This window comes from Camelus dromedarius, chromosome X (assembly GCF_036321535.1).
Source record: "Camelus dromedarius isolate mCamDro1 chromosome X, mCamDro1.pat, whole genome shotgun sequence".
Lineage (NCBI taxonomy): Eukaryota > Metazoa > Chordata > Mammalia > Artiodactyla > Camelidae > Camelus > Camelus dromedarius.
In genome coordinates, this window is record NC_087472.1 from 73,745,428 (window position 1) to 73,771,635 (window position 26,208).

General features: G+C 41.6%; 2 protein-coding genes across 5 annotated transcripts in view; one reads left to right on the forward strand and one right to left on the reverse strand.

Annotated features, from left to right (window-relative positions):
• Positions 1-836: 836 nt before the first annotated feature.
• On the reverse strand, positions 837-8,505 carry APEX2 (apurinic/apyrimidinic endodeoxyribonuclease 2). Its single transcript, XM_010997138.3, has 6 exons — positions 8,229-8,505; positions 6,980-7,063; positions 6,170-6,350; positions 5,495-5,641; positions 4,697-4,766; positions 837-2,110 (listed from the first exon to the last, which is right to left on the reverse strand). The coding sequence occupies exons 1-6, from the start codon at positions 8,383-8,385 to the stop codon at positions 1,202-1,204; spliced, it is 1,548 nt and encodes a 515-aa protein (XP_010995440.2). The 5' UTR covers positions 8,386-8,505; the 3' UTR covers positions 837-1,201.
• A 1,586-nt stretch (positions 8,506-10,091) lies between these two features.
• Positions 10,092-26,208, forward strand: part of PFKFB1 (6-phosphofructo-2-kinase/fructose-2,6-biphosphatase 1) — a 52,843-nt gene continuing 36,726 nt past the window's right edge. For 2 of the 4 annotated variants that reach the window (XM_031445091.2, XM_064483110.1), the window contains exons 1-2: positions 10,092-10,399; positions 14,339-14,919. In XM_031445091.2, the coding sequence (XP_031300951.1) occupies positions 14,823-14,919 (97 nt within the window). In that variant the 5' untranslated portion in view covers positions 10,092-10,399; positions 14,339-14,822. The remainder of the gene's footprint in view (positions 10,400-14,338; positions 14,920-26,208) is intronic. The other 2 variants (XM_064483112.1, XM_031445096.2) reach the window with 2 other exon arrangements.

The window sequence follows — 26,208 nt, forward strand, 5'->3', positions numbered from 1 at the left end:
TTACTGACAGGGAAACTGAGATCCAGAAAGAGGAAGGTGGCCAAAAACTACAGTGAGTTGCACACAGAGCCAGGACACTTGGCAGGTTTGTATGAAATGGTTCTTTCCCTATGGTTTCAACAAAAATCCAAGGATTGACTCTTCACTGGTAGGCCTTGCAACCTGAGCCCCAGGTAGCCCCTGAAGCCAGGAAATGTCATCACCACAAACCAACCATGGTTCCCCAAAACCTCGGAGGTATTTTCCAGCAGAGAGAACGGATGTCCTCCTCAACCCATTACCGTCTCTTTCCTTCCTATAGCACCTTATAGTATAGGACTTAAACAGTCCTTCTTCCCAAGGTGAGAAAGAGGTTGCCTATAGCAATAGCAAGCAATTTGTTCAATGCACTTTTCCAAGTCATAGCACACAGCAAACAGTTGCATGGCACACTTGGGTGAATTAATGATACTACTTAGCTAGGAGGCGATCTTTCCTGACACTTCTGCAATTCCTGGTCCTGCCTGGCGACTCTAGGGTTAAGGAACCCATTTCTCTCTACCATGTTATCCATTTGTGGCAGCTGTGAGACCCACCAGCATTAGTTTAAAGCTACACGGCCCACTTGAGCTTTCTGCCACACCACACTCACTTCCCTTGCTGATCCAACCTCAGTAGTGCAGGGAACCCCGACAACTCAACAGAGTGCCTCTATGGTGAGCACCACTCCTCCTTCCTCGCCTCTCCCTAAGAGTTCTATCATCAGGCTACAAGCAGTTGGCAAACCCATTACTGAGATAACATCTCTGACTCAGCTTCACAGAGTATATCCAAAATGTCCACATGACATGGTGCACTGAAACAAAGACATAGACTTTATTTAGGCACAGATATATTTCCCAGCAGGGAAGGAAGAGGTTTAAAATCACTACTTCCTGGGGCAACTGGTTCCTGTGTACTTCTGATAGGAAGGTGGGGAGTGGGGTGGGGGACTGGGTCACAGCATTAAGGCACAAGAAGCTCACCAATGAGGAGGAGCTAGGCAGGAAGAAGAGAGGGGAAGGGAGGTCTTAGAGGAAGAAGAAAAAGAGGAAAGAGAAGGGTCCTTGAGGAAGGTCAAGGAGGAGGCAGAGAAGGGAAAGGAGGAGGCAGCTTAGGAGGAAGCTGGCCTCAGATCATGTACTAGGTTGACCATGCCAGGCATCCCTAGGCCTGGGTTAGTTCAGCAGGGCCTACTCCAGAGGAAGAAGTTGCAGCGGGAGGAGGGGTCAGAGGGAGGACCCTGGGGCCTGGCACACATGTAGAAGTGACGACCCCGGTTGGGTCCTGGCTTCTTCACAGTTCGCATTACACACGGCTCCCTGTGGCCCTCACAGAGGGGCATGGGCGAGGGCCCCCCAAGTAGAGATTTCCAGAACGAGGTCTGTACCTCCTTTGCAACCTTGGCCTCTGAAGCCTTGGGCTGCCCCTCCACCACATTGGCCATCACCTCCTCTTCTGAGGTCCTTGGGGTCACAAGGGCACCCAGGTTAGGAAGCTCCAAGTTAGAAGAAGCTTGGGGATGGGTGGAGGATGGCTGGAAGTAGCTCATCAATTTCTTTTGGCCTCTAGTGGTGCCAGCTTGACTTGACCGAGACCTGGCTGAGCGCACGCGGGCTTTGTTTTGGCGCACCTGCGCCTGGGTTTGATTGGTGAGCTGCAGCGCTGACTGCTTGAACTCAGGATCTTGCTCGAGATGAACTAGGAAACGAAGGATCTTGAGCTGGGTGCCTGCAAACTCGGGGAGGAAGCGGGTGCACAGAGGTGGGCACTGTTTTGCCGGCACAGAGGACACACTTAAGACTGCACCCACAGGGCAATGGTCAGAGCCCATCACCTCAGGCAGCAAGAAGGAAGCCTGAAAGGTGTCTATGACCAGGGTCCTGTCCCCCAGCACATAGTCAAGCCGGGAGCCATAGTTCAGATGGCGGGCGCCACTGACCGTTGACCAGCAGGTGAAGGCCCCCTTCTGCTTTGGCTGGAAGCAGCGGTAGCTATCAATGAAGGATCCCGTATAGGAACCAGCCTGGCACCCCAGGTTACTAAGCAAGCCGTCCATCCACTTGCGCCCTGGGTCCTCTTCAAAGCATTCCTGGGGAAGGAGGAGGGGGACAAAAAGAGAGGCAGAACTAAAGGCCTAGAACTGGAAGGGACCTTGACTAACTGCTTCATTTTACAGATAAGAAAATGTGGTTGTTCCAAAGAAGACTGCTTAAGGTCACAAAGCCCAGAACTGGCAGAGCTGGGATTCATTTTCCATCCTTACTGATTTAAAATCCCATGCTTGTTTTTCCTTCTGCATCAGGCTACATTTACTTTGCACTGGGCCATAAACCCCAAACCTGAAAGCTTGTTGTTTGCTTAATCAAAGCAATTATCAGAACTGCTCACCAAAAGAATGGAAAATAGGAAGTTAAAAGTAGTCAGCTCCAGGAAGCAGGGCTAGGTTAGGAGTTAAGAAGACTATTGCCTTTTACTTTAAACCCTCTGGTACTATTTGGCTTATCCTGTGTTTGTCAAAGCCCTCACTGACCACTTCCCCTTCCTGAGCTGAGGGGCTCCAGGGATTCAAGTCTGAATATTTCCTTTGGCTCTGATCCCTAATTCATCATCCATCCAATCCACTTACCCACTCATTCAATGCCACAAATGTTCAAAGAACACTGATTATGTGCCAGGCATAATGCTAGGAACAAGGCAAGACCCTGACCTTGTCCTGGGGTCCAAGAAGACTTTCTTTCAGGAAGCGATCTGGAGCTGAGACGTGAAGGCTGAGTAGGTGTAACCCAGGCAAAGGGTATTACAAATTGAGAGAACAATTTCTGTGATGGGCCTGTGGAGGGAGGGGGCAGTGCATGCAAAAGACTTTAGGGGCAACCAGACTGTGGGCCAGAACACCAGCAGGAGAGGACTATCACAGTCCATACGAGCAAGAGATGATGGTCACTTAAGACTAGGCTGGTGCCAGAGGAGACAAAATGAAATTAAGAGCTGATTTGGAGCTAGAATCAACAATAGTCACTGATCAATTGAATGGGGAAGGGGGAGGTTAGAGAAGACAGAGAATACTAACACCAACCAAGGCGATGATGGTGCTATTTAGGGAGATGAGACTAGAAGAGCCAGTCTTGTGGGGAGTGGACATATTCTGCTATTTTGGAAATACTGTGTTTGTCATGTGATCTGGTACCATTAGTTCTCTTTTCCTGGAAAAAAGAATGCAGGAGATTCACTTGAGGCATTAAGATATTTCTGATCTAAGAAGAGAAGGCATAAAGGTACCTGACAGTATCATAGGAAGCAGCAAGAACAGACTGAGTAAACACCCGATGAGGAATAAGGTAGGGAGGACTAAAGGCTCACACTTTGTAATGTCCACTCCCTTCCCACCACACCACCACCACGTTTCTCTCAATATCTCATTTCTGCTCATTTTCCCAGCTGGGAGCCACATCCACATCTATGTTCATGTGGCTCTTCTGCAAACTAATCAAGGAATCTTCCTACAGCCTCTTCTTTGAGCCAAGCCTAGTGCTGAGTTGGACCGTGACAGCCTAAATTACTGATCCCTCCTCTCATGAGGCAAGCCAAGATGAGAACTGACTTATAGATTCTACAGCAGTCGTTCTCAACTCTGAATGTACAATAAAATCAGCCTGGGAGCTTTTAAAACATACTGCTACCCTGGCCCCACACCCCACAGATTCTGATTTAATTGGTCTAGGGTTGAACCAAGGTATTGATATTTTTGTAAAAGCTCCTTGTTCTAATGTGCTGTCAGGGGTTGAGAACCATTGTCCTAGAGGAACTCTGAGATGAGAGGTTCATATAAGAAAAAAAGACAGAAGGGAGGGGATGCCCACCAATTCAGAAGACAGTGAGAAAAGCTAAAATAAGAATAACTTTTTTCAATGGGCAGAGAGGAGATGACTTGGCTAAAGTGGACAGTGTGTAGAGGTACTGAGGATGGAAATGGAGAATGGGCACAGACAAGAAAGATCCTTGAATGCCAGGACTGGGCGTTTCCTCTGCATCACAAAGGTGGCAGGGATGTATTGAAGGTTTGCAAACAGGAAACAGTGTATTGGGGAAATGATCAAGGCAATGTGGAGTTTAAGGCCCTCAAAATCTGACCCTCAAAGGATTCTCCATCCCCATCTCCTGCTACTCACCTTCCTTCCCATGTCACCCCCTAACAAGAACAAGATTTGCAGTTCCCTGTGCACACCAGGCAAATTCTCACCATGCAGCCTTTGCTCATCACACTAGAATGTTTTGCTCCCCACCCTACCTCAAAGCTCTGTACTACTCATTAAGATTCAGCCATTTTCAGATGTCTCCCCTGATGTCCAGGCTGGCCCAGGAATCCCATTGCCAGGCTCTCCTAACCTCCTGGGTTGTTATCTCGGCCTCATCCCTGAAAACATCACTCTATAATTTGCCAGTCATGTGTCCATATTCCACTATCGTGCTGAGAGCTCTTGAGGGGCCAAGAGCCAGAACTGACTGGTAAGTGAGTCCCCAGCACAATCTTTAGTGCTTTGAGAATAGAATTTCAAACTAAGCTCTGCTTTTCCATGAAGAAAGCTTGCCCCTGGGCCAAAAAAACCAACATTGGTTGGCTAGCTGAACAGAACCATAGTCAGGAGTATGGTCAAAGGCCTAGAGGGAACCTTACCAGGTTGGCTGCATCCCAGTGGTCAATGGGGCGGTGGGCTGTATTCAGGTCACCCAGAATGATAACATGGCTGAAAAACATAAAATGAATGTCAAAAAAGGGAAGCAGCAGTCCTGGCCCATCTACTTTCTCCTGGGTCCAAGAGCTCAGATAGGCCACTTTCCACACTGAGGCTAAAATAAGAGCCAAAAGCAACTAATGGTAGCCTACCTCTCCAATCTTCCTAATAACCTTGATACCTTTTATACCTGACCAACCCAAGTCTGATCTCCAAAGGTGATACTGTTCCTTTTTTGACATGAGTGTCACTGATCTCTACCTAACAGCATATTTCTGGTCCTTCAAAGATGAGCTCAGGTACCATTCCCTCTAGGAAGTGTTCTTTGATAGTCTAACCCACCCTCACTTTCCTAGCCCTCCCTGGGACAAGACCTTTCATTTGTTCCCAGACACTTTACCTTCCTCATCTCATTTCATCCTTAAAACTATTCTGTGAGGCAGGGATTCATACACTTATTTTACAAAACAGAAAACAGAGGGAGGACTAGTCTTGGGGCTCATAGCGAATGAAAGGAACCAAGATAGGTGCTCAGAGGTATCTGAATACAAAATCTGTATTTGTGTCACTTGACCTGGTCCCTCACAGCTCTTAGAGAGCAGGGCCTATTCTGGTGGGTATGCTGGTGTCTATAACTAGGCTGTGAAGGAACTCAAAAGACAAAGATCGCACAACCCTTCTAATGGGGCTGGGCACCCAGGACAAGCTCAAAGAAGCCTTGCTGCCCAGGTTTGCAGTACCTGCCAGCCGCCAGGAGGGCCTCTGCTCGAATCTGCAGCAAGCGATAGAAGCGCATCTTAAACGTGAGCCGCTCAGGCTTCCCAGGGTCCGCATGGGGGCAATACACGTTGATTAGGGTCAAGGTCTTCTCCTTCCCTTCCCATGTGCTGGGGAGAAGAGAACCAGCACCGCAAAAAAAGGGTCATTTCCAAGTCACCCTTCCCTTCCCCACACTGTGTGATTGCCACTTAATGGTTGTCCATGGAATGGAAGTAAAGGAAAGGAATAGAGAAACATGAATGAACTGGCATTCACAGGACTTGGGGACTGACTACAGATGAAGCATCAAGGATGACACTCAGGTAAACCAGGTGATGGTACTGTCATTCACAAACATAAGACACCCAGAAAGAGAAAAACCTGGGGCGGTAAGTTCAACATTGGCTAACTTGCTTTTGAGATGCCTGTGGTGCCTTCCAGCTAGCATCACCCCCACCCTCGTAGAGACAGAGAACTCAAGGCTCAGAGGAGAACATGGTTTGTCCTGAGGAGGTAGCCCAGCCCAGACTAAAGTCCAGGAAAGGCAAATCTGGGAAGTTTTCCATGGTGAGTGCACGTTTATAAGGCAAGCCTTAGAATCGCCACATTCAGAGTCAAACCAGCAACACTGGTGGAAGGAGGAAGTAGGCTATTACCGGATCTTGTGCTGGGTGAGGAGGGCCCGGCCCTCACTATCCAGAGCCCGAAGCTCCTCTTGGGTGAACTCATCCATGTTTCCGTAGCAACCCACATCCCCATTCTGAGTGGCAAGTAGGCCACTCAGGCCTTCTTCAGCAGCTACTGGGGTAGCACTGTCCTTACAGAAGGTGGCAACACCTGGAGACAGAGAGGGTACTCTGAGCAGGCCTGGCAGCCAACAGCCTGTTGCCCCCGCACGGGTCACCTGACTCATCTTCATTGAGTGTGGTTCTACTGACAACTCTCTCAACTCAAGAGCCATGGATGCCTGGGGCAACTCTATTCCAACCCTGCAGTCTCAGTTCCTTCATCTAGAAAAACCACAGATTAATAACAGCTAATATTCTAAGTGTTTTACATCGATACACAGTAAGTGCTCAGAAAGTGTTAGCTATTATTATTATTATCACATGGATTAATTAGTGTAATCTTTGTAATAGCCCTAAGAGGTAGGCATTATCCCCATTTTCCAGCTGAGGAACTTGAGGCATAAAGAGGTTAAGTCACTGGTCAGAGGGTACACAGCTAGGAATTGAGCTAGGATTCAAACCCAGGCAGTCTGTCTGGTTCCAGAGCTCATACAATTAACCACCACACTATTGTGCTTCTGAGGTCCAATATGACACATAAAAATTATCACTCATATAATTTGATGTGGTCTTACTGTTGTGGGCTAAAAGCCTATGTTTCTTATTACCTTAAATATTGAAAATCCTTTCCCACATGTCTCCATCACTAATTTAAAGTCCCCAGAAAACCGCATTTACCGGAATAGCCACTGCGATTGCGGCTGAAGCTGAAATAGGAGTTATAGCCCTCAATGATAGCCAGGGGCTCTGTCAGAGCATCTCCTGGAAAAAAAAAAAAGATGTCAGATTGTAAAATTATGTCAGAGATGATAGGACCAGGACTAGGACCTAGGACACACAAAGGCCTGGAATTACAGCTGTAGGCTAATTACTTGCCCACATCAAAGCGAGAGTAGGAAGGAAAAATTAAGTATCTATGATTAGAAGAGGAGCTAAAAAGGTGGGGACTAGAGAGGGAATTGATATCAGAATTACAAGAAGGCAGAAGACTACAGAATGGGAGGTGAAGAATTAAGAGGCTAGGCAACCAGGTGACTGGAGGGAGCTGGGGGTGGGAAATGGAGATACGGGAGAGAGAACTGGGAATCTGAGGTTGGAGAAGGAGGTAGGAGAGAGAGGGAGTTAGAGGATCTGAAATGAGGATGGAGGGAAAAGTAGGTAAGGGGTCTCAGAGCTGGAGTGGGAGAGAGAAGGAATCAGGGGGTTCAGCTGGCGAGGGAGAGGGAATTAGAGAGTCTAAGCTTGGAGTGGGACCTGAGGTAGGAATGATGAGAGGCTCTGAGCTGGGGAGGAGAAATGGAGGTAGAAATAAGGGGAACTGAGAATCTGAGACGGAAATTTAAAAAGGAGGAAATTAGGGGAGAGGGTATAGCTCAGTGGCAGAATGCGTGCTTAGCATGCACGAGGTCCTGGGTTCAATCCCTAGTACTTCCATTAAAACAAACAAACAAACAAACCTAATTACCTCCCCCCAAAAAAGCTTTAAAAAATAAGAAGGGGGAAATTAGGGAGTCTACGCTTGGGGTAATGATGAGGTGGGAATTAAAGTATATGAGCTGGGGGCAGAAAGGCGGAATTAGAGGGGTCTGACTTGGAAGTGGGAAATGGACAGTGGGAGTGTATAGGGAGAGTAAATTGGGGGACTGAGCTGGGGCAGGAGAATGAGTGGGAATTAGAGGATCTGAAAGAAGATGGAGACTGCAAGGAGGGGAGAAAATTAAGGTTCTGCTGAGGCCAGGAGACGAAATGAGAATCTGGAGATCTAGCTGGAGTGAGAAATTGAGAGGAGGGGATCAGGATTCTGAACTGGCTCTAAGGAGAGGACTCCAAGGATAAAGTAATGGGAAAGTGAAATAAGATGGAGCAGTGGGAAAAGTTAGTGGAAAAGGGAAAGTATGGTAGGGGTCCTGAATTCTTGAGCTCTTACTGGTCACTTTGGTCTCCTGAAGACAGACGATGTCGGCATCTAGTTTGTCTAAAATATGCCCCACGGCCGTGGCGGTACAGTTGCTGGGCTCCTCGTATCCCACCCCTTGCAGGGGGCTCCGGATCCCATTGATGTTCCAGCTCACCACACGCAGCATCTTCACAGCGAGTTACAGCACCTCTTGGCCAGCGCCTAACGTGGGCGCGAGCGCAAAACTGGACTGCCCCCAAATCGGCCAGTCCCGGCCTTCCGCGCGCGCATTTGCGCAGGCGTGCTCCTGCTTGCCGCGAAAGTGTCGGACGTACGTGGGCGGGACTTCAAGACCCTCAGTTTTCATTGGCCAGAGGAGCGGAAGCTGAAGGGGGCAGTGCGGTCGCCGAGGAGGAATGAATGGTGAGAGAAAGGTCCTTAGCTGGGCTCCTCCTCCTCCCGCAGAATAGTGGCCCACGCACCTGATTCTGACTGCGTTTCTGCTCTACTCAAAAGTCCCCTCGGTGCTTTTTCGATTACTTAAAATGGGATTTAATCACTTTCTAAGCAGCGGAACCTTGAGCGGAACCGAGTAGCTACCGAAGCCCCGCCCCTAAGGGTCAGACCGCACCCCTAGGTGCGCAGAGGAATGCGGCGCAAGCGCCCTGGGAGTGGCTGTCGTAACAGTGGGAGGGGTGGCGCTGTAAGGGAACATTGCGGCTAGAGGAGGGAGCAGTTAGAAGCGCTCTAGTGAAACAAGGCTTAAGAGAGGACGTCTGGCTTTATTGGGCTGAGGGAGGGGGAGGGGAGGCTTTATCAAGTGCACCCTGTAGCCATTATTTGTCTTGGGCCTTTATAGGGCCGTAGCATCCTTTAGGACTTGGCCTGACAGGTACTTTCTCTTGGCTCCATTTCTCAGATGAGTAAAATCAAGGTCCAGAAAATTTAAGTAGGCTACCCAAGTTCCAGAGCAGCACTATCCCCCGATATAACGCATGGTTCTTCCATAAACATTGTATCATTTCATTATCAGGACAACACTGTAGGGGCACTGAAGCTAAGTAAGAGAGTTTCAGTGAATCCACCCCAATTTCACAGAAGTAGTAGAGCCAGGATTCAACACCCTATCTTAATCAAATCAAACTCCTGAGTAAGTTTTCCTAACCACCCACGCACCTCCCCGGTTACATCTTGTCCTCTGCATCCCCACAGTATGTTGTGGTCCGTTCTGTCACAGCACTTATCACATTGTACAACTACCACTGATTTCTACTTCTGTTACCATACTACCAGCAGCCTGAAAGCAATGGCCATATCTGATTCATCTTGTTAGCCCCATCCCCTAATATAGGGCACAGTATATATTAGGAGTTAATAAATTTTTGTTGAAGTAATGAACAAATTCAGGTTAGTGACTTGTTTTTGAGAACATAAAAACAGAAATAATAGACATGCCAGATGTACAGGGTAAAGCATAACTTTGCAACCTTAGGTTCCTCACCCAGAATTGCAGCGTAATTATTTTTTTCCCCAGAATTCCATAGCCTCAGAGCCATCATTCTCAATGTCTGCAGGAAAGACCCAAAGAGCTGCTTTTTCTCCTGGAGAACTTAAAGGTTACATTCCAGTTGTTGCCATCAGCAAATAGCCCTGCAATTTAAATTAAAATGTTGGTGCTTTAAGCTTTTTGTGTGTGTTTTGGTGGTTATTGGCTCAGGATTGAGTCCCAAGAGTGGGATAATTAGGACAAAGGAAATGAAAATTTTCATTGCTCTTGCTTCATAGTACCAAATCACGTTCCAGTAAGGGATCATGCCCATTTACACTGAAGACCAATCTGAAACAGCCCTAAGGAAATCCAGATCTTGCCTGCTTCCATTGCTGATTTTAATTTCCCCATTCTGCAGTAGCTTGTTAATATTAGTTCTGACCTTTGGGGCAAGGTGAACACATGGTTGGCCTGAAGAGAAAAGGCTCCGGGTGACTCAGGAACTTCTTTGGCTACTACAGCAGCTGATATTTCAACAGCGGGCACACACCCCATCTTACCAAGGGTACTTCCCCGGCCTTCCCAGGGAACCAACGAGCGCTTCCAGACTCCCTCTTTGATGCCATCCTCTGCAACTGCTTTGGGGGTCTAAATGCAAGAGAGCCGTGTATTGGATAATTAGCGATGGAAGAAAGAACCTCTAGGAGAACAGGTAGGTGGGACAGAAGGAAAAATAGGAGCCAACACAACCCTAAATCCATTCTTTAGGCTCTCTGGAAAGTTTTCTTGGAATAGGTGGTCACTTGAAGTGTGCATTAAAGGGTATGGAAATTTTTTCTTTAAAAATAAAGGGTATGGGAAGTTGGGGAATATATGATTTTTATATGTAATTATCTAGTTTCTGTCCATTCTAAGCTGTCTTTGTGGGACACTGGCCCAAAGGGCAGTTCCCTAGCACCTTTAGAATTCTCTCTAACTTGAACTAGTCCAGGTTTGAATGAGCTGGATGATAGAGATTATATCTCTTACCTCCTAACTGGTGTACAAAGTAGGGCTGGTATGCTGTGGCCCTTTGAACAAGCTGTTTAGCTTCTCTGGGCTTCACTAGCCTCCTCACTAAAATAGAAGTTAAAGTCTCTAGCTTATTTTCCTCAGAGGACTGTTGCAAGGTGAAGAGGAGTGGGAGGACAGGAACCAAAGCTCTTTGGAAATATTTCAGGACTTCTGTGCTCTGTCTTAGTGATCCTACTTCTTCTGTAGCCTCCACAGGCAATACTACCCACAACCCTCCAGCTATACTTCTTCCTGAATGACTATGGTGTATGGAGATCTACTCCTAGGACTAGGATAGAGTAATCCTTGGGCCCCAGTCATGGAACTGAAAGTAGTGGGAGGATGGTGAGGTAGGGCAGTGGCTAAGAAGGAAGTGGATCCTAGGCTGCTGCCATAGAGGTCCTGATATTCTCATATGGGCACCTGACCTATAAGCATGTGGCCAATCTCTCCTTTTCACCCTAACTCCAAACAAATGCATTCACACCAAGAATCCACTCACTCCAAGAATTACCAATAGGAAGACCCCATTTGTGATTTTGTTGCCCATCAGTACTGTCTTGATACTGCTTTTAATGGGATTCTTCCGTACACCCCATTCTTTGGGAAAATAATCAGGATCTGTGGGCCTCAGGAAGTCACACTTAATGCTTTTCCTGTATAGAGTTAACCCCATACTAGAATTTGTGGCTAGTTCTTAGTCTCAAGTGAGTCTCTGATACTGAGTGAACTTTATTTTCTGTAACCAGTTAAGTGCATCTTTCAGAGAGCAGGGCAGTGGGGTGGACTTCATTCTTTTGTTTATTCTGTTCTGCCCCATTCCAGGTGGAGAAACCTTCTAGATCCTAATACCACATTCTACCTTCAGACCAATTTAGTTCCCCCACTCAGTTCCCTGCATAGCTCTTTTTTTTATAACATTTACTTTATTGAAAGGGGATTATTTGTCCACATGTTCATCTCATCTAGGGCAGAGAGATGTACATTGTACAGACACTCATTGGGCAAATGTCTCTTCTGTGCCAGGGCCTGAGCTAGACACCTGGAAACATAGATTACAGATAACTGAGATCCAGTCTCCATCCTTAAGGAGCCCAGAGTCTACTAGGAAAGTAGACTGGTAAAACACTGGTGGATACTTGCTCAGATAGACAGAAGCATATAGGCAACATGAGAACCAAAAGCCAAGGATACAGGGAAGGCTTCCCAGAGGAGGCAAGCATTGAGCCCGGCCTTGAAGTGAATCAGATTTCATTGAGAATGGAAGGGAAAAGAAGGTATTCCAGGCTGAGCAAAGGCCAAGAGGCAAAAAAGTACACAGTAAGTTTGGGAGCCCAATGAGTCAGCTGGTACAGTTTAACCATGGAGATCTAAGACATGGCTGGAGAGGTAGGTTTGACTGAGGAGTGCCCGGGCTGAGGCCTTTTGGTAAAGCCTGTTTAATTCTCCTGCTTCTGGGATCAGAATTGATAACAGTGGTTTAAGCACACACACACACACACACACACACACACACACACACACACACACCCCTAGTTCCGGGCAGTTTTAAGTTGGGTTTTGAAGCCTGGACCCCATGTTTACCTTTTGGATCTTGACAAAAGCCCGCTAGTCTCCTATCTCAGATTTCCTGCTGCTAAAATTATCTTCCTGCCTCTTGGCAGGGTCATGAGGACAAAATTGTAAACATAGAAGAGGGGTTCATGTGACTGGATTGACTACCTTGGACAAGCCACTTTCCCTCCCTAGACCTCAGTTTCCCTGTGAGGCTAGTGAGAATGTTTAGAAGGAGCAACTATGATAAATAATATGTTTTTTTGTGGGCCAGGGAAAACATACATGTAAAGGGTTATTATTAAGATTATTAGAGTTAACAGAGTGATACCAGTTAGGTGACTTATTAGGATTAAGAGAGTTGTATCTTCCAAAGTCTAGTTCTAAGACTCTAAATGTTTTAAGCTAATCTGGAAGACCACATCCTTAAATAAAGCTAGATTGATCAATTAATCAAAGGGAAAAAAGAACCTAGACTGGGAGAAATCAGGTCCCCATTGTTCTACTCCTGACTTGGTGACTTAATTTGCTATAGGACCTTAGGAAAATAATTCCCCTCTCTAGGCCTCCATTTTCTTACCTGAGAGGGTTGGAAAAAAATGATTTCTAGGGGGCTTCAGTCTCACAAAAGAGTGAGAGTGAATTAATCTTTTTAATTGATTTATATGAGCTCTTTATTTATTATAAACATTAACTTTTTGTCATAACATTGTAAGTTTCCTTTACAGAGTGTTTCCTGAATGCTCAGCATTACATTAGAAGCTGCAGATTAGTCTAAGAGGCGATTGATCTTTTACAATCACAGTGTTAGGTAATATATATTGAACATTTCCCAGATTGCCTTACATGTGTTAACACACTGAATCATCAACAACCCTAAGGGAGTAGGTACTCTTATGAGATGGAAAACTCAAGGCACTGAAAAGTTAAGTCTTCTGCCCGGGGTCTCATAGTAAAGGGCAGAGGTGGAATTCCACTCAGTAGTATGGCTCCAGAGCCCATTGCTTTGAACCACTGTGATCTACTGCCTCAGTAGGTTCATTTAGAAGGGCAGGCTCTGAAATATATTGAAAGTTTGGTATGATTTAAACACAAAAACTGGAGGGAATCTAACCCTTGTGTAGACTAGGATGCTGAGAATGTATTTTAGGGAACTTCTTAAAAGGCAAAGTGGAGCTGAGAACACTGGAGGGCAGGGATTAGAGATTTCTATCCCCCAAGAGATTGCCCCTGTATAGCCCAGCTTAGTGGAGGAAATTGAGCTTCCTGGTAGCCAATCACTGGAGGTTCATCGGGGGTGGGAAGGTTGCAAAAGAATGAAATAAGAACACACTTGGACATCTTCCAGGTAAGCTATGCTGTTAGATGAGTTCTGTACATAAAAGTCTCAAAACAACCAGGGGGAGGGGAGAGGGTAAAGGGGAGACATTTGGGTAGGATGACTCTGGCCTATGGACTTGTCCTACTTTGAGGCCATTGCTCCCTACTCCCCACACTCTGCCTGCTACAGCCTCCACCCTAAGCCACATAGCTTGGCATGAAGAACTTTAGCTGGGTTCTGGGTCAGATCACGATCCCTTTTTCCCTAGAGCACCTGATGGCAGCTGGCAGTCACATGGGCAGTGCTTACCATCTCTTCCCCTAGCAATGTCTGCATTCACTCCTCTTCCCAAGGTGTCAGGTTTACTCTGATTTATTTAGACTTGGCTGGAGAGAGCATAAAGATGATCAGATAGTGCCCATCTCTCCAGGAGTGCCCTGGGCAGCACATTTTAGGGGAGAGAGAGACCCTTTGCTAGGAAAGGTAGCAGAATTCTGGGGAACACAAGGGTTGCAATGCCAATTTGGGTGGGGGTGGGTGGACAGTGAGGCAGCGAACTTTCTAATTCCAGTTCAGGCCTTTGATTGCTAGCTCAAAGCATTGTTTTTCAGTAGGGACTTTGTGTTTGTGTATTTGTACTTGGGAAATTTGCATTTCTGATGTGGATCTCTGTTTCTGATTTGGAACTTGACATTCTACTTGGGCCCGTTTTTTATTTCAAAGCTGTGAAAGCTGCTGAGATCTGCCTCCATCACCTTCGCCTCCCCACCCCATGCAGGATATAAGCACATGATCTTTGGTCTTTTATTTGCATACTCTACTAGTCCTGTCTTCATTGGAGGGAAGCGACTGGCCAGACCTGGGCTGTCTTGCTGGCTGCCTTCCTTGCTGGGCTTCAACTTATCTCCTATGTACACAGCCCTTGGAGTTCAGAGGCCTCTGCTGATCTCTGCCCAACGTCTCCTTCTCTGCATCCAAGCCCCCACTGGTACATACAGGAGCAGAGGCAGACAAAGCAGGCAAGGACTAGGAAAGAGGAGAGAGGCTGGAGACAGGCTGCCAGAAGGCTCAGAGCCCCAGCACACCTCCCTGTTCCAACTCTGTCCACCTTCTGCTATAGCCTCAGCAACAGAAAAGACAGCTAATAAGACAGGAAGTGAGGCCCAGTACCTTCTGGACAGTGGTGTCATTAGCTACGACGCCTAAGATGTCTCAAGAGATGGGAGAGCTCACCCAAACCAGGTTGCAGAAGATCTGGATTCCACACAGCAGCGGCAACAGCGGGCTGCGACGGAGGAGGGGCTGTAAGTGGGGTTTCCTTCCGTGGGTTTCAAGGTGGTGGTGGTAGAGTGGGTATAGAAGACAAGCCCCCCCATCCACTCCTATTCCAATTCCAACCTGAAAGTTGGAATAGATAAGCAGTTAGATGAAATAGCTGTAGGATAACAAGAGGCTTAATGTCAGAAAAGGTAGAGAAAGAATGAGAGAAAGAAAGACAGTAAGAGAGAGATGAAGACAGAAAAAAATGAGGATTATGTAAAGACCATCTTAATCAGAGGGATTTTTGACTAGGATTTTTTTTTCTTTCTTATCCAGAGCTTATTTGGAATGCTTCCTGTTTGAAATTTGGTGTTTCTAGTTCAGAACTGTTCAATGTTAGCTTAAAATGTTTTATTTGGGTGACTTCAGTGAAGTGTCTGGAAATTGGTCCTGTCAGATAGTGCTTGGGTGAAATAAGATGATGGTTCCTGGCATTGATTCTCAGGGGACAGGTGCTGGGTACACAAAAGTACCATATCATTGGTCGGTTTTGCTTCTCCGCTTTCTCAAGCGTCTTCTAATAAACTGCCTACTGGGTTGGGAAAGGCTGGGTGTCCTGTCTCCTGCATTGCCTTCTTGGCACATATGGATACTTGCTGCTCTGGGGATTTGAGGGAGAAGACACTCAGTCTCTCGGGAACAGCCTGCTGATGTAACGTTCACTTTGAAAATTTATGAAGGAGCAGGTTCAAAGCAGAAGCAAGCAAAACCTGTAAATATAGATTTTAAGTGGAGTATACCATGTCCCATAGATAACAAAGGACAGTTGTGGACCAAGATGCTTTCAGCCCAAGGATTTTGGCCTGAGGAGCCATAAGGTGGGTGGAGATAAGACAGCTGTGGACTGTGGGACCCAGACATCTCAAGGACCAGCTGACCAAGCTTCCACTAGAGGAGGTCCAGGCCCAGGGCTAATGAGTTGGTTGTTTAGAAGATCCAGGAAGATGTAAGATGTTAAATATTCTGCATAGAATGAAGGCTGTGGATGAAGGAAGAGGGGAAAAACCAGCTTCCTTTTTCTTCCTCCTCCTCTCCACCAGCAGTTTCAATCACTCATCTGGAGATCTAGGAGCTTAGATGAGACTGAGAATTACGTCCCACCCCCACCCACCAAGGCACCCTTGATCCTTTCCAAGGGGCTGTTGGATTTAGCTGGAAAGCAGGCAAGCCACTCTCTGCATACCTGGATCTCCCATAGTTAGGACCCTAATATTCCTGGGAACTCTGTCTTCCAGTTTGGAGAAATAATATCCATAAATCATCTAATATAGTCTCTGTCACATAGAGGGTGCAAATTAATATGTGCTAACTTTAGTTCTGAGCCTTTCTTTCCTCAGCTATAAGACAAGAATTTATACCTACCTCCCCATGTTGTTGGGATGATTCAGACTGCCTAGGTTTGAGTCTCAGCTCTGCCACCTCCTGCCTCTGTGACCTTGGACAAGTCTCTTAATTTATCTGTGCTTCCTTTTCCTCATCTGTAAAAAGAAGTTAATAATAGTGTTGTTGTGAAGATTAGAGAGCTAAAGCAAATAAAATGCTTAGAGAGAGTTCACCGCATAGTAAGTACTCAATAAATGTTAGTTGTTGTTGCTATTATTATTGTTTAAACAAGAAGGTGGGTGTGTGGTCTTTTTACCCATATCTCCAGCATCAAGCCTGGAGCCTGGCACATAGCAGATACTCAGTAAATGGTCACTTTTACTTCCAGTCTACCATTCACCATAGCCAAGCATGGGGCTCTGTGTGTACAAGAGAGTAACTCATTAGTGATTGACTGTATTATGTTAGCCCACAGACACAATAAACTTAGTGCCTTGGACAATATCTGCCTCAGCTCCGTTGCTGGGGAGGCCAGGCTATTTACCCCAGAAAGACCTGAATCCTGTTTTACTTGGAACATCCTCTCTAGAAGACCTGCCTGACCCCAAAGGGGGCAGTGGAGGAGGGGAGGCACACAATCATTTAATGGTGTTGTTCTGAGGATTAAATGCATTAGCTTGTGTAAAGTGCTTGAATAGCTGTGTATATTCATCTGTGACTTATTTTTCTCATTCAACCTTATGTTTTGTATGCCACTTATATTATTGTTGCATGCAGTTGTAGCTTGTTTATTCTCCTTGCTGTGTAATACTTTATTTTGTGAATATCCCATGGTTTATTATCCATCATACTGTTGATGAACATTTAGGCAGTTTCTAGGTCGGGGTTATGAACAATAATGCTATGAAAATTTTTGTCCCCATAAGTTTTGGAATCAGTTTTCCAAGTTACACACACAAACATGCATATATACAGACAAAACTTTTGGGACTTTGATTGGAATTATAATCAATCTGTAGATCAACTTAAGGAGAGTTAACATCTTTGTGATATTGAGTCTTCCGTAAACATGGTATGTGTCTCCATCTATTTAAACTGTATTCATGTTACTTGAGTGAAGTTTTATAATTTAAAAGGGCTTGCACATCATTGTAAGACATTTTTTGCTTATTTTGTTGCTATTGTATATCTTTTTAGAATATTACATTTTATACCAATTTATTGCTAATGTATACAAATATAATTGTGTTTTTGTATAATGCTTTTGTAACTAGCAGACCTGCTAAACTTTCCTATTAATTTTGATAATTTATATGGAAATGACAGTTTTATTTTTCCCCTTCTGATCCTTATTTTTTAATCTCTTTTTCTTGCATTACTGCAGTGCTAGGACTTCATACCTGCAGTACACGCACACTGTTTTCATTCAGTACAGTGTTGAATTGAAATGTTAATATTATACATCTTTATGTTGAACCTAATTTTAAAGCGAATGCTTTTTAAAGTTTCACAATTAAGTTTGCTGTGATATTTTTGTAGATACCATTTAACAGGTTAGGGACGTTCCAGTTTGTTCTTAGTCTACCAATTGGAATTTTTTTTTAAGATGAGTAGATGTCGAATTTTATAAACATGTTTTCTGTATCCACTGAGATGAAGATTAATTTTGTGTTTTAACCTGTTAATGTGAATTACGTTAGAGATTTTTCTTGTTTTGAACTTATCTTGCAGTCCTAAAATAAATAAAAACTGCTGGACTTAGTTTGTTAATATTTTGTTTAAGAATTCGGCATTTTGTTCGTGAATGAGATTGGCCTGTACTTTTTCCATTCTCATGGTCCCCTGTTTGATTCTGGTGTCATAGAATGAAGTGGGAACTATTTCCTTTCATTCTATTTTCTGGTAGAGGTTGTCCAAGGAACTATTTGTTCTTTAAATATTTGGCACAACTTCCAAGTAAAACCATTTGGGCCTTTGTAAGAAAAATTTTAACGGATACAATCTTTTAAATAGTTGTAGAATCATTCCAGTTTGCTATTTCTTCTTGACAGTTTTGTTTAATTATGATTTCCTAGGAATTTTTCTATTTCACATCACTTTTCAAATTTATTTGCATAAAGTTTTTATCTTTGTATTTTTGAAATCTCTGTTGCACTTTCAGTTATATCCTCTTATCCTTGTTTATCTGTACCTTCTCTTTTTCCCTTTTGATCAATATTGCTAGAAGTTTGTCCCTTTTATAAGTTTTTTTTTTAGATAGTCAACTTTTTGGCTTTCTGATTCTTTCTTTTATGTCTTTATTTTTATTTAGCTATTTTCCTTATCATTGTTGAATTTTTTCACTTTCTTTGGACTTATTCTGTTGTTCTTTTTTAACTTCTGGAGTTAAATGCACAGCTCATTAATTTTCAGACTTTCTTCCTTTTGAATATAAACATCTGATGCTATAATTTGCCTACTAAACAGGGATGATATTCCACAGATACATAATTGTATGGACATATAAATTAAAAATATTTCCAGACTATTTCATAAATAGGCACTGCTCCAGGCTTTCTTGGTTTCTTCATCACTTACCCAGTTGCCCTGGCCACCTCAGTTCCTTTCCCAGTACTGCTGGGATCTATATTTTATCATCTGGCAACTAAAAGGTTAATGCCTGGCACAGAAGAAGGCCTCCAGTAATTGGTGCCAGCCCTTGGGGCAGCTTCTGTTTCAACACATCAGTGCCCTTGCTATTTCCAGTTTGATTCCATTCTCGTTAGAAAACAAACTTTGTGTGATTTCAGTTTGAAATCTACTGAGATTTGCTTTATGCACCAACATATGGTAATTGTTGGTAAAAATTCCATGAGAACTTGAAAAAATGTACATTTTAAAATTGGGTTCAGAGTACTATATACTTCAATTAAGTCATGTTTGTTAATCCAGCTCAAATGCCCTATATTATTCCTTGGTTTTGTCTGCTTGTTGATATGGAAAATTTGTTAGTATCTCCTTGTAGCTACATCAATTTTGAAGCTTTGTAAATTGTTACAAACAAATTTAGAATTGCTATATATTTCTGATAAATTGAATATTTATCAATGTGTAAGGAAGTTATTTCTAATAATCTAGTATCATTGGCATTTTGTTCTATAATCAATTTTTTTCTGATGTTAATATATATACATTCACTTTATTTAGTTTAATATTTGCCTGGTATACATTTTCTTATACTTTAAAAATGTTTTTGATAGAGTATAATTCACATACCATAAAACTCACCATTTTAAAGTCTACAACTTAATGGTTTTCAGTGTATTCACATGGTTGTGTACCATCACCACTAACTCCAGAACATTTTTATCACCCTCCCCAAAGAAGCCCCATATTCCTTAGAGTCATTCCAGATTCCCTGCTCCCCTCAGCCAGTGGCAACCACTGAAGTCTACTTATTGTCTCTATAGATTTGCCTATTCTGGACATTTCATGTAAATGGAATCATACAACATGTGGCCTTTTGTATCTGGGTTCTTCCATTGGGCATAAGGTTTTTAAGGTCAATCCATGTTGTAGCATGTGTAGATACTTCATTCCTTTTATAGCTGAATAATTATCTATTGTATAGCTATACCACATTTTGTTCATAAATTCATTAATTGATGGAAATTTGGGTTGTTTCTGCTTTTGGCTATTATGAATAGTGCTGCCATGAACATTCTTGTACAAGTTTTTGGGGGGACATGTATTTTCATTTCTCCTGAATATATACCTAGGAGTGGAATTGCTGAGTCATCTGGTAACTCTGTCTATAATGCTTTGAGGATCTGCCAAACTGTTTTTCCAAAGTGGCTTCACCATTTTATATTCCCAAAAGCAACACTGAGTGTTCAAATTTCCCTGTATCCTCATTAACACTTCTTATTGTCCATTTTTTTAAAAAAAATTATAGCCATCCTAAGTAGGTATGAAATGATATCTTATAATTCTCATTTTCATATTACTAATGACTAATAGTGTTGAGCATCTTTTCATATACTTATTGGCCATTTATATATCTTTTTTGAAGTAATGTCTATTCAGATTCTGTCCTCACTTTAAAACTGGGTTATTTATCTTTTTATTTGGATTGACTTGTAACAGTTCTTTTTATATTCTGGAAACTAGCCATATAATTTGCAAATATTTACTCCCATTCTGTGGGTTGTCTTTTCATTTTCTTGATAATGTCTTTTGAGGCACAAAAGTTCTTAATTTTGATGAGGTCCAATTTTCCTATTTTTTTCTTTTATTGCTTGTGCCTTAGCTGTCATATCCCAGAAGCCATTGTCTAATCCAAAGTCACAATGATTTATGCCTAGGTTTTCCTCTAAGAGTTTTACAGTTTTAGCTCTTACATTTAAGCCTTTGACCTATTTTGAGTTAATTTTTGCATTTGGTGTGAAATAGAAGTCCAACTTCATTCTCTACATGTTGATATTCAGTTGTCCCAGCCCTATTAGTTGAAGACTCTTTCCCCTACTGAATTGTTTTGGCACCCTTGATGAAAATCAATTGACCATAAATTAGAGAATTCTTTCTGAGTTCTCAGTCCTATTCCATTGGTTTATATATCTATCCTTATGCCAGTGCAAAACTGTCTTTATTACTATAGCTTTTTTAGTTAAGTTTCAAAATTGGAAAGTGTGAGTCTTCCAACTTTGTTCTCCTTTTTCAAGATGATCATGGTTCTTCTAGGCTCCTTGAATTTCCATATGAATTTTAGGATCAACTTGTCAGTTTCTGCAAAGAAGTCAGCTGGGATTTTGATAATGATTGTGTTGAATCTGTAAACCAATTAGAAAATATTGACAATTTAACACTATTAAGTCTTATGACTATGAACATGGGATGTTGTTCCATATATTTAGGTCCTCTTTAACTTCTTTCAACAATATTTTATAGTTTTCAGAGTATGAGTCTTGTATTTCTTCTAAGTATTCCTAAATATTTTGATGCTATTGTAAATTGAATTATTTTTATTAATTTCATTTTGTTTGTTCTTGCATCTTTATAGAAATGTAATAGATTTTAAAATATTGGTCTTGTATCCTGAAACATTGCTGAGCTCATTTATTAGTCCTAATAAGTTATTTTTTAGTGGATTCCTTGGAATTTTCTACATATAAGATAGTTTTATTTCTTCTTTTCCAATCTGTATGCTTTTTATTTATTTTTCTCACCTAATTACCCCCCAGAAACCTCTAATACAATGTTGAAAAAATTAAATGGTAATAGACATTCTTGTCTTATTCCTGATTTTAGAGGATTAGCATACAATCTTTCACCATTAAATGCCATATTAGCCATGAGTTTTTCATAGATGTCCTTTATCAGATTGAAGAACTTCCCTTCTAGTCTTAGTTTGTTGTGTGGTTTTATCATGAAGGGGTGTTTAATTTTTCACATGCCTGTTTTTGTGTCCATTGAGATGATGATGTGGTTTTGGTCCATTATTCTACAGATGTAGTCTATCATATTACTTAATTTTCAGAGGTCTAACCAACCTTTCATTCCAATAATAAAGCTAATTTGGTGACAGTTTATAAAGTTTTTTATACTTTGCTAGATTCAATTTGCTAATACCTTGTTGAGAATTTTTGCATCTATATTCATAATGTATTGTTGTATAATTTTCTTTCTCTCTGGTAACTTTGTCTGCCTTTGGGATCACAGAAATACTGGCCTCAAGGAATGAGTTCAGAAATATTCCCTCCTAATCTATTTTTTGAAAGAGCTTTTGAAGAATTGGTGTTAATTCCTTAAATATTTGATAGAATTCACCAGTGAAGCCATCTAATCCTGGACAGTACTTTTTGGCAAGGTTTTGGTTACTTATTTAATCTCTTTACTTGTTATAGACCAATTCAGATTTCTTTTCTTCTTGAATCAGTTTTGGGAGTTTGTATTATTCTAATAATTTGCCCATTTCATCTAAGTCATCTATTGTGTTGGCATACAGTTGCTCATAGCATTCCCTTATAATTATTTTTATCTCCATAGAGTCAGTAGTAACACTCCTCTTTCATTCCTGAATTTATTAATTTGAGGGTTTTTTTCATCAATCTAACTAAAGGTTTGTTGAGTTTGTTAATCTTTTCAAAGAACCAACTTTTGGGTTTGTTGATTTTCTTTAATGCTTTTCTATTCTCTCTCTAATGATTATATCCCTCCTTCTGGTTCATACACTTGTGAATTTTCCAAAGTTATCTCTGATATTAATTTATAATTTTACTCCATTATGGTTAGAGAACATAATTTATATGATTTCAATCCTTTTAAGTTTATTATAGCTTATTTTATGATATAGACTATGATCTGTCTTGGAGAGTATTCAATGTGTGCTTGAGAAGAATGTGTATTCTGTTGTTTTGAATTGGAATGTTTCATAGATGTCTGTTAGGACTGGTTTGTGTATAGTGTTGTTCAAGTCTTCTATTTATCTGTTTATCTTCTGACTAGATGTTCTATTCACTATTGAAAGTGGAATGTTAAAGTCTCCAACTATTGTCATTGAATTGTCTATTTCTCTCTTCAATTCTATCAGTTTTTGATCCATATATCTTGGGGCCCTGGTTTTAGGCATATATACTTATAATTATCATGTATTCCTTATGGTCTGAACTTTTTGTCATTATATAATGTCTGTATATACCTCTAGCAATGTTTTTCAACATCTCTTTCTTCTGATAGAGCTGGACACTGAGTATTAGAAATGGAAATTAGTATTAATTAGTATTAGTATTAGAGATCCTAATATAGCCACTGCAATTTTCTTCTGGTTTCTCTTTGCATGGTGTATTTTTTACATTCTTTTACTTTCAATCTATTTGTATCTTTTAATCTAAAGTGTATCTTCTGCAGGCATCATACAGTTGGATTTTGTGTTTCTTAATCCAATCAGACACTTTCTACCTTTTGATTGGATTGCTTAATCTATTTACATTTGATGTTATTATTGATGTAGTTGGATTTAGATGTACTGTTTTTCTTACTTTCCCATATGGCTGATGTCTTTTTCTCCTCTATTCTTCCTTTCATTTCCAAAAGAAAATGTTATCTAGTTTGATATTTAATTTCTTTCACTATGTATTTTGAGATATTTTCTTTTATTTAACATTTTTATTGATTTATAATCATTTTACAATGTTGGGTCAAATTCCAGTGTACAGCACTATTTTTCAGTTATACATAAACATATATATATATTCATTGTCACATTTTTTTGTATGTGAGCTACCATAAGATCTTGTATATATTTCCCTGTGCTATACAGTATAATCTTGTGTATCTATTCTACATTTTGAAATTCCAGTCTATCCCTTCCCACCCCCTGCCTCCTTGGCAACCACAAGTTTGTATTCTATGTCTATGAGTCTGTTTCTAATTCTATTTATGTTTTGTTCAGTTTTACGGCTGAATAGTATTCCATTGTATAAATATACCACCACTTCTTTATCCAGTCATCTGTTGATGGACATTTAGGCTTTTTCCATGTATTGGCTATTATAAATAGTGCTGCTATAAACATTGGGGTGCAGGTGTCTTTTTGGAGTAGGGTTCCTTCTGGGTATATGCTCAGGAGCGGGATTCCTGGGTCATATGGTAAGTCTATTTCTAGCCTTTTGAGGGATCTCCATAGTGTTTTCCACAGTGACTGCACAAAACTACATTCCCACCAGCAGTGTAGGAGGGTTCCTTTTTATACACAGCCTCTCCAGCATTTGTCATTTGTGGACTTTTGAATGATGGCCATTCTGACTGGTGTGAGGTGATACCTCATTGTAGTTTTGATTTGCATTTCTCTGATAATTAGTGATATTGAGCATTTTTTAATGTGCCTATTGATCATTTGTATGTCTTCCTTGGAGAATTGCTTGTTTAGGTCTTTTGCCCATTTTTGGATTGGGTTGTTTATTTTTTTCTTATTGAGTCGTATGAGCTGCTTATATATTCTGGAGATCAAGCCTTTGTCGGGTTCATTTGCAAAAATTTTCTCCCATTCCGTAGGTTGTCGTTTTGTTTTACTTATGGTTTCCTTTACTGTGCAGAAGCTTGTAAGTTTCATTAGGTCCCATTTGTTGATTCTTGCTTTTATTTCTATTGCTTGTGTAGACTATTCTAAGAGAACATTTTTGAGATGTATGTGAGATAATGTTTTGCCTATATTTTCTTCTAAGAGGTTTCTTGTATCTTGTCTTATGTTTAAGTCTTTGATCCATTTTGACTTGATTTTTGTGTATGGTGTAAGGGAGTGTTCTAGCTTCATTGATTTACATGCTGCTGTCCAGTTTTCCCAACACCATTTGCTGAAGAGACTGTCTTTATTCCATTGTATATTCTTGCCTCCTTTGTCGAAGATTAGTTGACCCAAAGTTTGTGGGTTCATTTCTGGGCTCTCTATTCTGTTCCATTGTTTCATATGTCTGTTTTTGTACCAATACCATGCTGTCTTGATTACTGTAGCTCGATGGTATTTTCTGAAGCCTGGGAGAGTTATTCCTCCAGCCTCTTTCTTTCTCTTCGTAATGCCTTGGCAATTCTAGGTCTTTTGTGGTTCCATATAATTTTATTATGATTTGTTCTAGTTCTGTGAAATATGTCCAGAGTAATTTGATAGGGATTGCATTAAATCTGTAGATTGCCTTGGGCAGTGTGCCCATTTTAACAATACTGATTCTTCCAATCCAAGAGCATGGGATAGCTTTCAATTTTTTAAAGTCTTCTTTAATTTCCTTCATCAGTATTTTATAGTTCTCCATGTGTAAGTCTTTCACCTCCTTGGTTAGATTTATTCCTAGGTATTTTATTACTTTGGGTGCTATTTTAAAGGGGATTGTTTCTTTACTTTCTTTTTCTGTTGATTCATCATTAGTGCAAAGAAATGCAACTGACTCTTCAATGTTAATCTTGAACCCTGTTACCTTTCTGAATTCTTCGATCAGCTTTAGTAGTTTTTGTGTGGACCTCTTAGGGTTTTATATGTATAATAACATGTTGTCGGCATATAATGACACTTTTACCTCTTCTTTTCCAATTTGGATCCCTTTTATTTCTTTCTCTTGCCTGACTGCTGTGGCTAGGACTTCAAAGACTATGTTGAATAGGAGCGGTGATAGTGGGCATCCTTGTCTTGTGCCAGATTTTAGTGGGAAGCTTTTGAGTGTTTCACTGTTGAGCACTATGCTGGCTATAGGTTTGTCATATATAGCTTTTATGATGTTGAGATATGTTCCCTCTATACCCACTTTGGCGAGAGTGTTTATCATAAATGGTGTTGAATTTTATCAAATGCTTTTTCTGCATCTATTGAGATGATCATGTGGTTTGTGTCCTTTCTCTTGTCGATGTGATGTATTACATTGATTTATGTATGTTGAACCACCCTTGTGTTCCTGGGATGAACCCCACTTGGTCATGATGTATGATCGTTTTTATGTGCTGTTGGATTCTATTTGCTAATATTTTGGTAAGTACATTTGCATCTATGTTCATCAGTGATATTGGCCTATAATTCTCTTTTTTGGTAGTGTCTTTGCCTGGTTTTGGTATCAGGGTGATGGTGGCTTCATAGAATGAGTTTGGGAGTATTCCCTCCTTTTCAGTCTTCTGGAAGAGCTTGAGAAGGACTGGTATGAGTTCTTCTTTGTATATTTAGTATAATTCCCCAGTGAAGCCGTCGGGTCCTGGACTTTTATTGGTAGGTAGGTTTTTTTTAGTGCTAATTCGATTTCATTTCTAGTGATCGGCTTGATGAAGTGGTCAGTTTCTTCTTGATTCAGTCTTGGTGGACTGTATGTTTCCAGAAACTTTTCCATCTCCTCTACATTATTCATTTTCTTTCCATATAGTTTTTCATAATATTCTTATATGATATTCTGTATTTCTATGTTATTTGTTGTAATTTCTCCATTTTCCTTTCTTATTTT